Here is a 16,105-nt window from a genome sequence, read left to right as displayed (position 1 = left end):
GGCTTCTCCATCTTCCTTGTAGATTGTACGAAATGCCTTGCAACATTCTTTCGTAGGGTCCTCCAGTATACGACATGTCTCTTGTCCATTTGTACATACTTCCTCCTAATGTATGAGCATGATATTTTCCTCCTATATGGACATCTCAATCGTATGGATGTCTTCCTCCTCTAGTATGAACATCTCATCCGTATGTACATGTTCCTCCTTCCCCACTGTATGGACTTCTAGTGCTTTTGTATTTTAGAGATGGTACCACTTACTCCTCTGTGCTCAATGTATTGCTTCTTTTGGATGTCAGCCTTCTGTGGTATGGCGCTTGGTAATGGTCCTTCAATTGGAAGGAATACAACTTTTGTTGGTGTTTCTTTGAAAGTACCATTCGCCATACAAAACTCATGTTCCTTGGAGGCTGAAGAGGATTCCTCTATATCCTCACCTTCTGCTTCATCATCATTTGAACATTCTTCCTCTTTGGTGCTTTGTGTCTAGATAGAAGCTTCCCATCTTACCATTTTCCTTTGAGGTTCCCACTTCTTGCTCCAAATGTATCCATATGCAACCAGTATGTCATTGTCAGCTTGTGGGGTTCTACTCTACTGGCAAGAACAAACTTCGACCAATGTTTTGGAGATACTTGTGTGCAGAGAGCTTCTAGGAATAAGGCAGCTTCTGGAATAAGGAAGTGGTGTAATAAGGCATATAAAAAGTTTGGTGCCTTAGCTCCAAGAATTCCTTCAAGCATCTAGATGGCTATCTCAGAGGTTCGGCTCCCCCTTGTGAGCTTACTCTTCATCAAGTCTACAATGCACCTCCATTCTCCAGTGGCTATTAAAGTCTTTTTCAACCCTTGGCTATGCTTTTTCTTAGAATGCTTTCCCACACCTCTACAAGATCATCCCTGTATATTAATCCCAACCATTTCTTCTTTTCTTCCGTAGTCATTTTCATTGGGGTTTTAGCTGGGCCCTGTCATCTATTGGGAACCCCAAATACCTTGTTCATGCTCCTAAGTATAGGCTCAAATTCCTTTAGATCAAAAATAGGCATAAAAATATTTCATATCTACTTTAGCCTTGCATAGTGCCTCCTTCAGCACATGATTTTCCTTTGCGTTCTCCCACTAGATGCGACATTCACTCCTAGAGACGCTCTAAAATGTAATACTGGCCGCTGTAGTCTTTTCACCGCTATTCCCCTTATCTTTCTTTCTGGAAGATTCCATATTCCTTGCCTATAATCTCTTGTCTTTTCTTGTATCTATAACTGTTCCTCTGCTTGGATTACCTACTTAATAACTCTGTCTGGTCTTTGCCATAGAATGTAATTGCAAAGTCAAACTGAAAGTCGCCTGGTCCAATTTCAATCTGGCGTTCACAATCTACCCTTACAAATGCTGCCCAAAACAAACTCCAATTTGCAGACTAAACCCTCGTCCAGCAATAGAGAAATTATAATATTCAATTGTATAAATGCTCCTCAGCCATAGTTAATATAGAAAGAGGAGAAAGAGGAGACGATAATATAACTCAAAAGTCCACAATACCTTAGTTGTGGATTCTCAGATTTAAATCTGCAATACTTCAGTTATAGATCCCAAACCCCTATACTTCAGCAAGGTCACAAACTTCAGACTTAGAAATGTCACAAAGGCAACAAGAGCAAAATAAGATAATCAAATAATTGGATGCTTTACTCATCAAATGGGCTCATATTTATAATCTGCAAATGGCACAAAGTTTCCCAAATGAACTTCACTTAAGAAGCTTCCCACACACAACATTAAAATATAATAAAGTGCCATTATAATGTGATTTATTTATTGCTTTTGGCTTTGAAAATGACCTTTTCCACCATAACTTAAATTCTGACACGTAAGGCCACTGTTTCTTGTTCCCATGATCTAAAACTTTTTGTCTCAGTTCTAATGAGCTATGATACTGAGGTGACCAACCAACAACACTATCAAAAATAGAAAACTCAGTGTATTTATATGAATAATAATAATAATTCACCCGTCTTGCGAAACAACTGAAGAGGCATCATAATCAAAATTTGCACGAAAGTGATCCTGATGATGAAAGATGATGAATGAGCCTAACCGGGTGACTTACTATAAATAGATGCTCCCTCCAATATTCTTGGAGCTCAAACTGGAAGCCCACAATAAAAACTGAGAGAATCCTTCAACTCCTCTAACTCAACTAAGCTCATTGGAACCAACAGATTGACTTACTATAAATAATAAGTCCCTCAAATAGAGGCAAAACACACCATAGGTTGTTGGAAAGCCTATAACTGCACAACTGGGACCCTCAAATCCCACTGTTAGCTCATGAGGGTCGCGATGGTGAACTGACCTAGCCAACTACAAGAACCTACTAAAAATGGGGACATTACAGTCCTCCCTCCCTAAGATTTCTTGTCCCCATGCAATCCCGGAGCAAAATGAACATCACAATCCCCCTGGGTCCCAAAGGTAGAATTGCGTCCTATCCCTGCTGTGCACAAGAAACTCTTGTAGAATCAGCACCTAGATAATTGATATGAATGACAGAGTCATTTGGAAACTGATTGTAGACACTGATGGTGATGACAACCCATCGGAACTCAATCCAACTGAAATACCAACTCTATCCACACTTGAGTCCCCATCAAATTGATACTCACACCCAACTACATTGTGGCGATGGTAACAACCATAGGTACCTGAAACACTACCACCAACTCCAACCTCTGCCAAATTGTCCTGGGTGTGGAGATATTGCAAGGGGTCTAATTTGCAACTATCAATCCCATCTACAAAAGATAATGCTAACAACCCATCCCATAATGGATGGTATGGAATTGGAGCCAACCCACATGGAACCAAAAACTCTACCTGTGGGTCAAAATAAAAGTGATGAGCACTCCTCACAGTGTAATGTCGATAAAAACTCCCAATCACTATCAAGGGCTGATCAGTATCAGTCTAGGAATCAGAAGATGGCTCCAACCTCTAACTCTGAACTGCTGGTCGGGCAGGATCCTAGGCAACCCTGTCAACAAACCCAACCTCAAAATCCCTGTAGGGAAGCATAGCAGATAGAGTCTCTACAAGCTTTCCCACCAACGTCTGAATAGCATGAGAGCCTCGGATGAGAGTACCCTCAGACACTCTGTAAGAATCCTCCCTTGCATCCAAACTGTCCAAAAGATACTCCATGAAGGACTTTGTGCAGTAGAAATTATACGTGGAAGCATCCACCTGCTCCACTGCGAGCCACAATTGATCCCTCTGAAAATGTAGCACTGCCAATTGTCCAATGCTCTCAGCTGTATGAGATGAAGAAGTAGATTCATTTCTAGTAGAAGGAAGCAAATTAGCATGAGAGCCCAAATCCCCAGATACTCTCATCTCATCCGTATTTATTGCACCCATATCCTGGACGAATGTGTTAGCCAGATGATCACGTCCATCATCCCCAACCGTAGAAGCAAGCTCACCACCAACCACAATATGCAACTGAACTAGATCTGGGGCTGGTGTGGTCGGAACATGCTCCAACTCCACGGTCACCTCATCCAATCGTGACTATGACTCTTGAGGTGCCCACTGAGTACACTGAAGAGAGTCCACAGTCACCTCAAGCTCTTGGGTGAGCTCCACCACCTCCTCTTTCTCTAACAATGTATTATGACAGGTGCTACCCCACTCTAGAAGGTAATCTTGATCAGCAACTAGCTGCGAGTAATTATGCTTCAAGATCATGATAGCCTCTTGAAGCACATGGACCTCTGCTAGAGAAAGAGTACTATCACTGCGCTCATCAGACATAGGAGCACCCCAATTAGATTTAGCTAGCATCTGACAAACAACATCATGATGCCCAAGAGCGGAAGAAATGTCACTATCACTCACCTTCAGCTGACTAGTCACATGATGTCTTTGTAACCCCAGACTCCTATGCAATCTTTGTCTTACTAATTGCACTGTGATAGGAAATTGAATCAAAACTGCCCACCACAAGATCACTCATACATGTGCCATCACCCTTGCACAACTCCTCATCCGAAGAAATGGAAGCCATCACAATATCAATCTCCTCGCATGTCTCAGCTTCCACCTCAAATGTAAGATCATGTAAACATTGAACCTGAGACTCATCAAAAACCTCCTCAGAGTCATCACCCAATATCTAATAAGGGATATCATACTTGGTGCAGCTCATAGTATCTGCATCCACATCTACCAACTTCATTGTAACACCTATATCACCAACATCATAGTTGGGTGATTCCATACGTGCCTCGGTCCCACATGTTCTAGGGAAGCAATTGTCTCCTATATTGGAGCAACACTACAATAGTTGATATATAAGTCGCCAATAACAATTCCCTCTTCTGGTGAGTTTCAAAAGTCATTGGCAACTACATCATCAACTGCCTCTAAACTAACCGTAGTGACTACCTTGGGAGCCTTAACCCGTTGAAGCTTAGTGCTGCTATCCATCAAGGGTATTGACACATCTACTGATCTCTGTGAAATGAGTCCATAATCAGCACTACGAATGGGGCTAGCAGGTGTCGTACTAAATATAGGTACATCAACATCATGGACACCTGTCGGGGAAAACTCAAGCTTCCTTCCCTGCAACCTTGATGTCAGCCTTTTAAAGGCAGAAACCATATACCTCGTTGCCCTCTCAACTATCGTGGGATCTGACAAGCTCTCTGCCAACCTCTGTTGATGAAGCTTCAGTTTCTCTATACTCTCTCTCAAGGAATTTAATTTCCTCCTATCTTCCTCACTACTTCACCGATTCTTGAAACTACTAGGCCTCATGTATCTATCCATAGATGGAAAAAGCTAGAGTGCTGGTCACTCCACAAAAAATAGCAGATCTGAAAATCTTCAAAGTCAACATTGAACCAAATAAAAACTAAGCCCAATCCCTGTAGGCTGGCAGGAAACTGCTCTGATACCACTGTAATAGCCTTGGCTGGCCTTTGCCATAGAATTTAATTGCAAAGTCAAACTGAAAGCCGCCTGGTCCAATTTCAATCTAGCATTCACAATCTACCCTTGCAAATGCTGCGCAAAACAAACTCCAATTTGCAGACTAAACCCTTGCCCAACAACAGAGAAATTATAATTTTCAATTGTATAAATGTTCTTTAGCCATAGTTAATACAGAAAGAGGAGACGATAATAAAACTCAAAAGTCCACAATACCTCAACTGTGGATTCTTAGAATTAAATCTTCAATACTTCAATTGTAGATCCCAAATCCTTATACTTCAGCAAGGGCACAAACTTCAGACTCAGAAATGTCACAAAGACAACAAGAGCAAAAGAAGATAAACAAATAATTCGATGCTTTACTCATCAAATGGGCTCATATTTATAATTTCCAAATGGCACAAAGTTTCCCAAATGAACTTCACTTAAGAAGCTTCCCACACACAACATTAAAATATAATAAAGTGTCATTATAATTTGATTTATTTATTGCTTTTGGCTCTGAAAATGACCTTTTCCACCATAACTTAAAATTTTGACACGTAAGGTAACTGTTTCTTGTTCCCATGATTTGAAACTTTTCGTCTCGGTTCCAACGAGCTATGATACTGAGGCAACCAACCAACAACACTATAAAAAATAGCAACCTCAACGTATTTATATGAATAATAATAATAATTCACCCGTCTTGCGAAAACAACTGAAGAGGCATCAAAATCAAAATCTGACAACACCAAAGTGATCCTAATGATGAAAGATGATGAATGAGCCTGACGGGGTGACTTACTATAAATAGACGCTCCCTCCAAGATTCTTGGAGCTCAAACTGGAAGCCTGAAATAAAACTAAGAGCATCCTCCAACTCCTCTAACTCAACTGAGCTCATCGGAACCAATAGATTGACTTACTATAAATAGTAAGTCCCTCAAATAGAGCCACAACATACGCTGCTGGAAAGCCTATAACCACACAACTGAGACCCTCAAATTCCACTGTCAGCTCATGAGGGTTGCAATGGTAAACTGACCTAACCGACTACAAGAACTTGCTAAAAATGGGGACATTACAATCTATGTTCGTTTTCACCATTTTGTGGCTCTTTTTAAGTAACCAAGTGGCTTTTGTGCTCCTCTCACAACAATTTCTGTCCAACTATACCACTTCTTCCATGCGTGCAACTTCCTTTAGCTGGTATGGTTTCTGTACGGATGCTATTTCCTTCAATTAGTATGGTGCTTTCTCGAATTGTTTCCATTTTCTTTGTATAGGTTCTATGTGTATGGTGAGCTTTCTCTTGTTCACTCGTTCGTACGGTGCTACCTCCTCATATGACCAACTCCTGTCCACTTGTCCATATAATGCTTTCTCGAACTGTTTCCCTTTTCTTTGTACAGGTTCTATGCATATCGTGAGCTTTCTCCTAACCAATAATTCTTATGGTGCTACCTCCTTGTACGACCAATTCTGTATTAAGTTGTTCTCCTTCATCACTCGTACACTATATGGTCAACCACCTATGATATCCTTCAATCTTTTTCTCCGTACGTCATACAACCAATACTGAGACATCCCCTTGCTATCTAACTACCCAAACCTTCTAATAACGATTCTTAAGCATACTATAATAAACTAATGTTTTATTATGGCTCTATAAAATACAACTATTTCAAGGAGCTTGTCCCAAAATTTAATGGTTTGGGAAAACTCTGTCTTAAATAAATGGCCATTTTATTGCACAATAGTGTTTTGCTTAGGTTGAGGCTAGATTCATTCTATTTCTATAATCCATGCACAAGAACTCTTATAGAATGCAACTAATGGTAATGGTGATATTAATTTAGTTATTTTTCATCTAAATCATATTTTGAAGATTAATTAAAGGGCTTGAATACATATAAAAATAATCTAGATCCACCATTGTTAAACATACTTTTTTCTAACACATGATTGTCTCTTACAATATTATTTTCATTTGAAATATTTTTAAATGCCCATGTATTCTTGATTTCTTAATACAAAAAGTATTTTACATGTATACAGAGCATCGTCATGTGGGATCAAATAATGTCAATTTGCAAAGTAGTCGGAGCCACACAATCTTTACTTTGGTAAGATTTACTACATTTCTAGTTTGTGCAAGTGATAGCTTGTATTTAATCATCTCAAAAGTTTTGTGCTTTCCTGATGTGAAATGGATTAGATGATTTATGCATGCTACAGTAAATACTACACAAATGATTGGATTGATCTGAAACAACATATTCTTGATTTAGAAATGTACTGTATATGTTTATTATTGATGGTACCAGGTAAACACATCTGCTAAAGACAGAACTTATGCATTCTACACCTACTAGATAGAAATTTATTAGCCATTTGATTATCTCCATCTGTTCTTATTTAAATTCTGTTGTGATTATTCAAGTCTTCTCCCTGTCAATAATACTCACCAATATTCAACATATTATTCCAATAGAATAATATTGTTCTTATCAATGTAGAGATTAGTGTATCCAGCAAATGCATTATCACCCATGTCTGTTGTGCCTTGAGCAAGCTTTGCAGCCTTACATTCTGCATCCAAATTTGTTTCATTGTGCCCGTTATTCAATTTGTTTTCAGTCAACTATGAAAATCAGTAGCTCTTCTTTGTCTTGACACTTTCATTGTTATCACTGATGAACAATACACATTTCAAATTATTGTGGTTGAGTCTTGGAATGTGGTAGCAATACACATTCTTGTCCTTGTTTGAGCAACATTCCTCTGAGTTTCTTTTCAGAGAACTTCCATTGCTATAACAGGGCCTCAGTGAGCTATTTACTCTAAAGAGGAATTTCGTCTTTTGTGTTCTTGAAGGAGCTAGATTTTTGTCATCACCTTAGTAAGCTATTTACACTAAAGAGGAATTTCATTGTTTGTGCTCTTGAAGGAGCTAGACTTTTGTCTTAACCTCATGCTACCCTGTCTTTCTGTTTGTATGTTCGGCAACTCATAAAGACCTATAAATGTGAGCATTGTTCCACTACAACATGCAGAATCAAACACTCAATGTTTTAGATTGAAACACTAAACATTCAATCCTCTCTTGATATAAGGTCATCTCTCATACCAATCTTGCAAATTAAGAATATGAAATGACCTCAAGCATCCTTTAATTTGTGGATACTTACTCATTGAAGTAATGTGATATGAGTCACTTAAGGGACATACGATATTCATTCAATGCACATCAACTGTTGCACTTCTAAGGATTTAGCTTCACAATGTGCAATTAAATATTTGTTTGATCTTCAAACATCCACATCAACTTAAACTTACTTCTTCTGCTTCTAACAATGAATACAAGGAGCCATGGATGCATTTGGACTCTACTAACTCCACCCACCTAGTGCAAGCTTCTAAGGAAAACTCGAATGGTTTTCAAATCAATATTATCTTCCCAAATGCATCAAATGGGTGCAAATTAAAGATTGAATATCATTTGAACTTAAGTGATTTCAATCACCAACTTACCATACAACGCACTCCTACCATCAACAAGAGGCTAGTGACCCAGATTTATTCGAGTCAAGCAAGTAAACATACACAAGTACTTACATTCAACTAAGATACTCAACAAGAAATAAATCTACTCCATGTGAAAGTTTGAGGAAATCATGCAACAATTGAAAGCAAAATTTAGTAATTCACCATGAAAAAAACCAACAATGAAGTATTATAGAAACAATTTGATCAAGTCTCTCCCTTAGCTAGTCTACTCTACTTCTAGCTTTCTAATGCTTCTCCCCTAGTCTCCTAATCTCTTGAATCTAATTTTCTAATCCCTTACAAATGATAAGGCCTTGGCCTTTTATAGATGTTCAAATACAACAAAGGGCCACGATTGATTAAGATCAAGGGCCAACATTGATGTCTACAACCCCTAATTAGGGTTGCCAAATTTACAACCAATTACATACAAGCACCAATTCATGGGCTAAGAAGCAAATTACAATGCATTTGATAAACAATAAGGAAATAGGACACTTGGCATGCTGTGATAGCTTGTGCTTAAATATGGAATTGTCTAATTGAAGGTAGGGTTGCCAAATTTACAACCAATTACAGACAAACACCAATTCATGGGCTAAGAAGCAAATTACAATGCATTTGATAACCAATAAGGAAATAGGACACTTGGCATGCTGTGATAGCTTGTGCTTAAATATGGAATTGTCTAATTGAAAGAGATAGCTAGGTGCCACCTCATCATCCTTATTCTTTAGATATATTTAAGAACATATGAACTGAGTCTTGGCTTGCAGAAAGTGTCTGTTAATACTGCAAATATTTCTTGCTCAATTGTTACAAAGTAACTTTGATTTATTCTTTAACTCCTTGAGGATGATTATGGAAGCATTTCCCAAATTGCTCACTGCGAACTTGGTGATGCAACAAATTGGCACTCAAATAGATTGGGTGAAATAGATGTACCTAAATTGGAGGAGATCCAGATTTTTGTGACGAACCATCAAATGTCACAATCAACATTCAAATCTTTCTCGAAATTTGAGTTGTTGAAGTTAAATAGCACTGATATTCTAGTCTATTTTTTGTTTGAATGGTCTGATGTTTAATTGCATATATAATCTATATATACCTATATATGTATACGCATATATATATATATATATATATATATATATATATATTCTCATTCTTAATATAATAGTTGTAATGAAAAGACACTAATGTGTATATCTATTTGGGACATAATCATGTTGGGTCATAACCTTACTTGGTTGTGTTTCAATAGGTATATATATAGTCTCATTTGTATCTGCAGATCATATCAATAAAAGTGGCATACAGATCTCAGATCAGAACAAATATTACTGCATTAATAACATATAGATATAATTGAGAAGTCAAACACACAATGAGGAATGTAGAAGTCTGCTAAATCATTAAATCAGATTGAAATATAATTGATATGTCTCCACCAACTAAGATCCATTAAATTTTACAAAAACATGGACATCTAGACATACATCTCATGTTTGTTAGTTGGCAATAACTGTTCTGTTGGCTAAGCAATTACCATTTCTGTCCAACAACTATAAGTAGCCATATGCATTTTACATAGAACAGGTTTTCTTTATCTCGTCCCAGAACTTTCTTTTGTTAGCTACAGTAATCTCTATTCTGTTGACATATTTTTGGTCAACAGTGGGTATTAATATAATTTATTTCTTTCAAATTTTTCCAAATATAACACCATATTTCTATACACATTCACTGTTTTCATAACAGAGCATTATTAATTTATTTTATCTTCCTAAAATATGTGAATGTTGAAATATGCAAATTGATTCTCAAAACAAACTGTGCATCAGTCTTTGAGACCAGTTTAGCAGTACTGAATCAATGTACCGTTGTCAATATTAATATTGGTATTGTGAAGCTTAGTTTTCTATCATTTGATAATGTATCTGGAAAACAGCATTGGTGCATCCGAGAAATTGATCTTTTGTTAATTTTTGCATTAAGTTTTCACCATGAGTTTTAATGAGAATTATGTTCTATGTCATACATTCAAAATTTAAACTTTGTCTGAAAAAAGTAAATTTAACTTAGTTTGGTGATGAGAGAGAATGATTTTAGGATGTTTTGTGAGGAACACTATGCTAAAATCTTAAAAAAGGATATTTATATTATCATAAATTTTTCAATGTTAATCCTGATGTTAAAATGTTAAGGTATGAGCTTTCTTTTACATGTAACTACAGTTGACTAGTGATATTATTACACTTGATAAATTCTCAAAATCTATGGATAGCATGTAGTCTTCTGATGATGCATTTTGGGTGAGTTGGTTTTGCTGTGAATCTTGGAATGAGTGAGATTGTACTATTACTTTATGTACTTGGAGTGTGATTATTAAAATGCTCAAATTTGTTGGGAATATTCATTGCTCTGGCTATAACTTATGCATTCATTTAATTTCCCTTTCTAAAGTTTCTTTTCTTTAACATTTATTCATCATCGTCCATTAGACTGCAAATAGTACACTTAATCTTGTATCCCCCTCACAACCTTGATGCCATTCTATGTGATTGCAGACAGTTGAGTGTGGGGACAGCCTTGGTGTAGTTACTTCAGCTCAACTTGTAATACCTAACTTGTCTTATTGAATTCTTCATTTTCTTCATGAAGGCTTATTTATTCTATATATTCTCATTTGTATGAAAGCTAAATCTGTGCGCTTAACTTTCTTGGATCAGAACCTTATAGATCTCGCAGGATCAGAGAGCTCAAAGATTGATACAACTGGCATAAGGAGGAAGGAAGGTTCCTATATCAATAAGAGCCTATTAACACTCGGAACTGTGAGAAAAATTTCTTTTGCTTATTTCTTGATATGTGAAGCATTATTTCATGTTTATTTTTATGGAAGCTATTTGCCTTTCAAGCTCTAGGTTTTGGAATAATCAAAAGGAGAAAACAAAGATGATGCTGTGAAAATTAAATCTAGAAATTCAAAACCTCAACTACTTAGAATTTAGAAGTACTGTACCTTCTTGTTTAATGAATACCATTTTATATCAGCTACAATATTAGTCCAAGCCATTCTATTTATTTACTGCTATATTTGATACATTGCATACACAAGTGATAGTAAAGATGGCAGTGTGTACTTAAAATACACGTTTAATTTCTCATGAAATTCTTGTTGGTTTTCATGGATCGATGCAAATGTAATGGCACTGCCCATATGGTATGTGTTTTCCAAAAGAAGCAATCTCTCTTTTATATTGTGGAAAACACATGGAGAGACATGTCCCTTCATGGGAAGGGACATGAAGGGACATGTCTATTCATTATTATTTAATTAATATAACAATGAATTATTTAACTATATATATTATATCTCACATATTTAATATATATATATCTTCAGTTTAGTCTTATGGGTTTATCCAACTGAAGCTAACAAAGATTAACACTCCTTTTTAGTTAGGGAGGATAAACATAGACATTATGCCCATGGTAATATACAAAATGACAAAATTAGAGATATCTTTGATTAGAAGATATCCACCATTTTGATATCATGAGTATTGACTTCTAGAATATCAACATATGATATTCACCAAATACTTTGAGTGTTGGCCTACAGAATATCAACATATAATATTCACCAACTACTGAATAAGGCAAGGCTTGCAGAATATCAACACATGATATTCACCAAATACCTATCATATATCTATACAAACAACTCATAGACCATCAAGTGAATGACATCTAACACTTTGTTGTTGATTTACAAGACATAATTTATCACGATTTGTTTCGACATTTACATAAAATGTATATCATGATTTAAACTATTGTAAGATCATCACCTTCCAATAACTTCTGCAAATATGAGTGATAATCATTTGGAAGTTGTCACTTCCTAATGATGTACACAGGGTGTAGGCCTATTAAAATCATACAGTCACACACATGGACTTTCAAACTCCCTTTGAATATCAATCATCTGAACTTCTCATCCAAAGTTGTCTCTGAAGAAGTGTCAGACTTCCTCTGAATCTGATATCAATCTCTCTTTTCTTACAATAATATTCTTGGAGGAAAAGATCAAAGCAAACAGTACTTATAATACAAATAAGAACGTTAGTAATTTAACTCATGTCTGTTACTAACAAAAACATAAATACATTTTTCATTATTATCAAGATTCACATTATAATTCTCAATTAAAATATCTCATATACTATTTATTAAACATAAGAAAGCATATAAAATGGACATTACTCGTAAAGCATATCTTATTACTTACCTTTATTGACTTGGTACCTAATGTCTCTACCTCCCTAAAGCCTTTGTTCACATTTTGCATAAAGTTAAGTATTCAACCTTAGATTGACCACTGACAATAATTTGTCCCTTTTCTTGTTTCTTCTTGGTTAGATTACCTATACATTATCATAGTTTGATCAATATATTACTATGATTTATGTGATGTCTATGTCTTATATTGACCTTAATACATGTGGGAAACTTTTCCAATTGTGTGTGGGACACTTTGCCAATACACTTCTCTTTCTTAAGAGCCCGAGACATTGGACACGATACAAAAAGGCCATATCATTCTACATGCAGTGGATTATCTCTGTCCCATTTTAGACTACCTAATTTTAGCTTAGATTTGATGTGTAGTTAATTATGAGACGTCACTCACGTAGTCTTGAGAATTATTTCGTCCCATGTACAAAATTCCTGGAAGATTACAGATGGAGCTTCAGGCCACTTCATCTTATTTTTCTTAGGAAAAGTGGCAATATTTGAACTCTCTCATCATATGATAAATCCCTAGGAGATTGCAAAAGATATTTTGTAGGAATTCTATTGGAGACAGAACCAATTACCATGACAGTTTATATTTGATGCCCCTAAAATATTTGTTCTCTAAAAACCCTCACTGTAGGGTTATATGGTAGCCATGTGGGTTAGCAAATATCTCTTCTTTTGTCTGACATTTTTTGCGATACCGTATTTTGATTATTCTCCACAATTTTACTATCAAGCAAGGTTGTATGCTGACTCACAATTCTCCAAGAAACATATAGCCTTAGTCAAAAAGTATATAATCTGAAAATGCATTCTCTGATTATAGATCATAGAAATATTGAATGCACCTCCATATAGATTCGACCTAGGTATTTAGTGAGAACTCTTTCTTATCTTCTAATTGCTGACTGCTCAATCAAAAATCCTTCCTTTCTTTTCACTGCACGAGGTTTGTAAGCTGCTCTGATACCATGTTGGTTTTCATGAATTGTTGCAAATGTAATGGCACTGCCCATTCAATATGTGTTTTCCAAAAGCAGCAATTTCTCTCTTATATTGTGGGAAACACATGGAGACATGTCCCTTCATCGGATATGTCTATTCATTATCATTTAATTATTATAACAAATAATTATTCAATTATATATATTATATCTCACACATATATATATCTTCATTTTAGTCTCATGGGTTTATCCAATTGAAGCTACCAAACATTAACAATTCTTACAAAGAATAAGACCAAAGATGGTTGGCCAAAGATTATATTTCATCTGAATACACCATGTTACCTTTGTTGACTATACACAATATATTTAAAGGACTTGTATGACGTTTGCCAAGAGGAACACAAATATTAGCCAATTGACACTTATAACTACCCAAGAGTTTTAACCAAATTAATACAATGTTGGATAACCAATATTATCAAACATAACAATATGCATTTTATGCTGACTAAAATATTACCTGAAATATGAATTTGTTACAAACAACTTGACACTACAATTAATGCATGATAAGTAATAGCATTATATGGCTATTCCACAATTCAACTCTACTCAATCTTCTAGTGTATATACTAAACTTTGCATTTCTCCTCAAGCTAGTGTGCGAGATTGAGGTACACATTAATGACACTAAAAACTACCGGAACAAAGTGTAATGAGCCATACCTGCTATGAGCCCTTTAATCAATGTACCAATTCCTGAGTTGAGGCTGTACGGTTTGTAAATGCAAGGCAAAACTCAAACTGGAACCTAATAGTGTTGTATGGTGGCTGACAGAAGGCCACATGGTTTGAAATATGTGTCCGTACGATGGGGGGAGTAATTCAAGAGGGTCGTACACTGTATGGAGGATGGGGGGGGGGGGGGGGTTGGTAGTCCGTATGGTGGATAGGAAGGCTGTACGGTGGCATTTAATTATGTTGCCATACAATGGGTGGAGCATGAATAGTATGGAGAGATTAATGAAGCCGTACAGTAGAGATACTAGCCGTATGGTGAGGATAGAGAATGGTATGAAGGAGTTAAAGGCTGTACGGATGGAGAGAGTTGTACAAAAGGAGATGGAGGCCACACAAATGGGTTTATGTGAACAAAATGCGATCAGATTTCTACAAACATGATAAAACACATTTGAATGTGAATAATCAGAATTTGCCAAAAGATATTACTCCGATTTGCCAGATGCAAGCCACGAAATACATGCATCAATGGAATAGGGTGAGGGCTAAATCCCACTAAAATCGCACAAGCCAAATAGGGAAGATCTTTCACTTCCGAAATGGCGAACAATAGAGAACCCTAAACAGGAGTTCGCAGTACAGAGAAAATATAATCCAAGCATACCCATAAACTTCCTACAAGTTGTGCTTAAATACCTGTCAGGAAACCTTTCCGAGGGTGTACAAAGATAGTCGACGGTGACACAAACTACGAAACAAAAATAAAAAATGGGTTCGAGATTAAATAAATCAATCTGCTTGTTACAAAAATTAAATTATTATTTATTTTATAACGAGAACATTACAGTCCTCCCATACCAAAATTTGCTTGTCCTCAAGCAAGCGTAATGCCGGGTGTTGGAGGATGTGCTCGCCTTTTGACGTTGCGTCGTCCAATGGTAGGTGTCGCCAGTGTACCAAGTATTCCTTTACAGTGCGGTTCCATAGGGCCTTTTCATGCACTTCGAGAATCTTAGCAGGTTCCAGAATGAGCTTCCCTTCCTCATTGAGTGGCAGAAGGTCGTTAGTGACTGTGACGTTTTGCTCTATAGCCTTTTTCAGATAGGAAACATGGAAGACATTGTGAATGTGGCTACCTTTTGGAAGTTCCAATTCGTACGCTACCTCACCAATGCGGCGGATCACGCGATAGGGATCATAAAAGCATGGGTTTAATTTCTTTTCACCTATTCCTTTTAATGAAGACTGTCGGTATGGGTGAAGTCGGAGATAGACTAGATCCCCCACTTCAAAACTCCTCTCTATCCAGTGTCTGTCGGTGTAAACGTTCTATTGATTTTTTGCTTGCTGTAGGTTCTCCTTCAAGCTCCTCAGTATGTCTTGTCCCTCCTAAAGCCAATCCTTCGCCCTTGGAGCGCGATTGTCACCCAGAACTGCGTCGATGAAGGAGAGGGGTTCGTGCTCGTATAGAGCTTTGAATGGCGCCATCCCGATAGACATGTGATACATGGTATTGTAGCAGTACTCCCTGAGATGGATCCATTTTACCCACGCTCATTGTTGTGCTGAG

The 16,105-nt window shown here is 36.8% G+C and overlaps 1 protein-coding gene and 1 long non-coding RNA gene across 10 annotated transcripts in view; one reads left to right on the top strand and one right to left on the bottom strand.

Moving 5' to 3' along the window:
* LOC149578099 (kinesin-like protein KIN-7E, chloroplastic) overlaps positions 1-16,105 on the top strand; it is a 377,239-nt gene that overhangs the window by 144,606 nt on the left and 216,528 nt on the right. For all 9 annotated transcript variants that reach the window (XM_089827536.1, XM_089827546.1, XM_089827542.1 and 6 more), the window contains exons 9-11: positions 7,043-7,110; positions 11,107-11,154; positions 11,269-11,373. In XM_089827536.1, coding sequence (XP_089683662.1) covers positions 7,043-7,110; positions 11,107-11,154; positions 11,269-11,373 — 221 coding nt within the window. The remainder of the gene's footprint in view (positions 1-7,042; positions 7,111-11,106; positions 11,155-11,268; positions 11,374-16,105) is intronic.
* The window catches only part of LOC149578100 (uncharacterized), a 383,937-nt gene that overhangs the window by 168,200 nt on the left and 199,632 nt on the right, over positions 1-16,105 (bottom strand). The gene's annotated exons all lie outside the window — the stretch shown is intronic.

This window comes from Cupressus sempervirens, chromosome 1 (assembly GCF_028749045.1).
Source record: "Cupressus sempervirens isolate cs-2001-9-10 chromosome 1, ASM2874904v1, whole genome shotgun sequence".
NCBI classification, from domain to species: domain Eukaryota; kingdom Viridiplantae; phylum Streptophyta; class Pinopsida; order Cupressales; family Cupressaceae; genus Cupressus; species Cupressus sempervirens.
The sequence above is the reverse complement of the archived record's forward strand: the minus strand, read 5'-3'. Positions and strand labels throughout refer to the sequence as shown.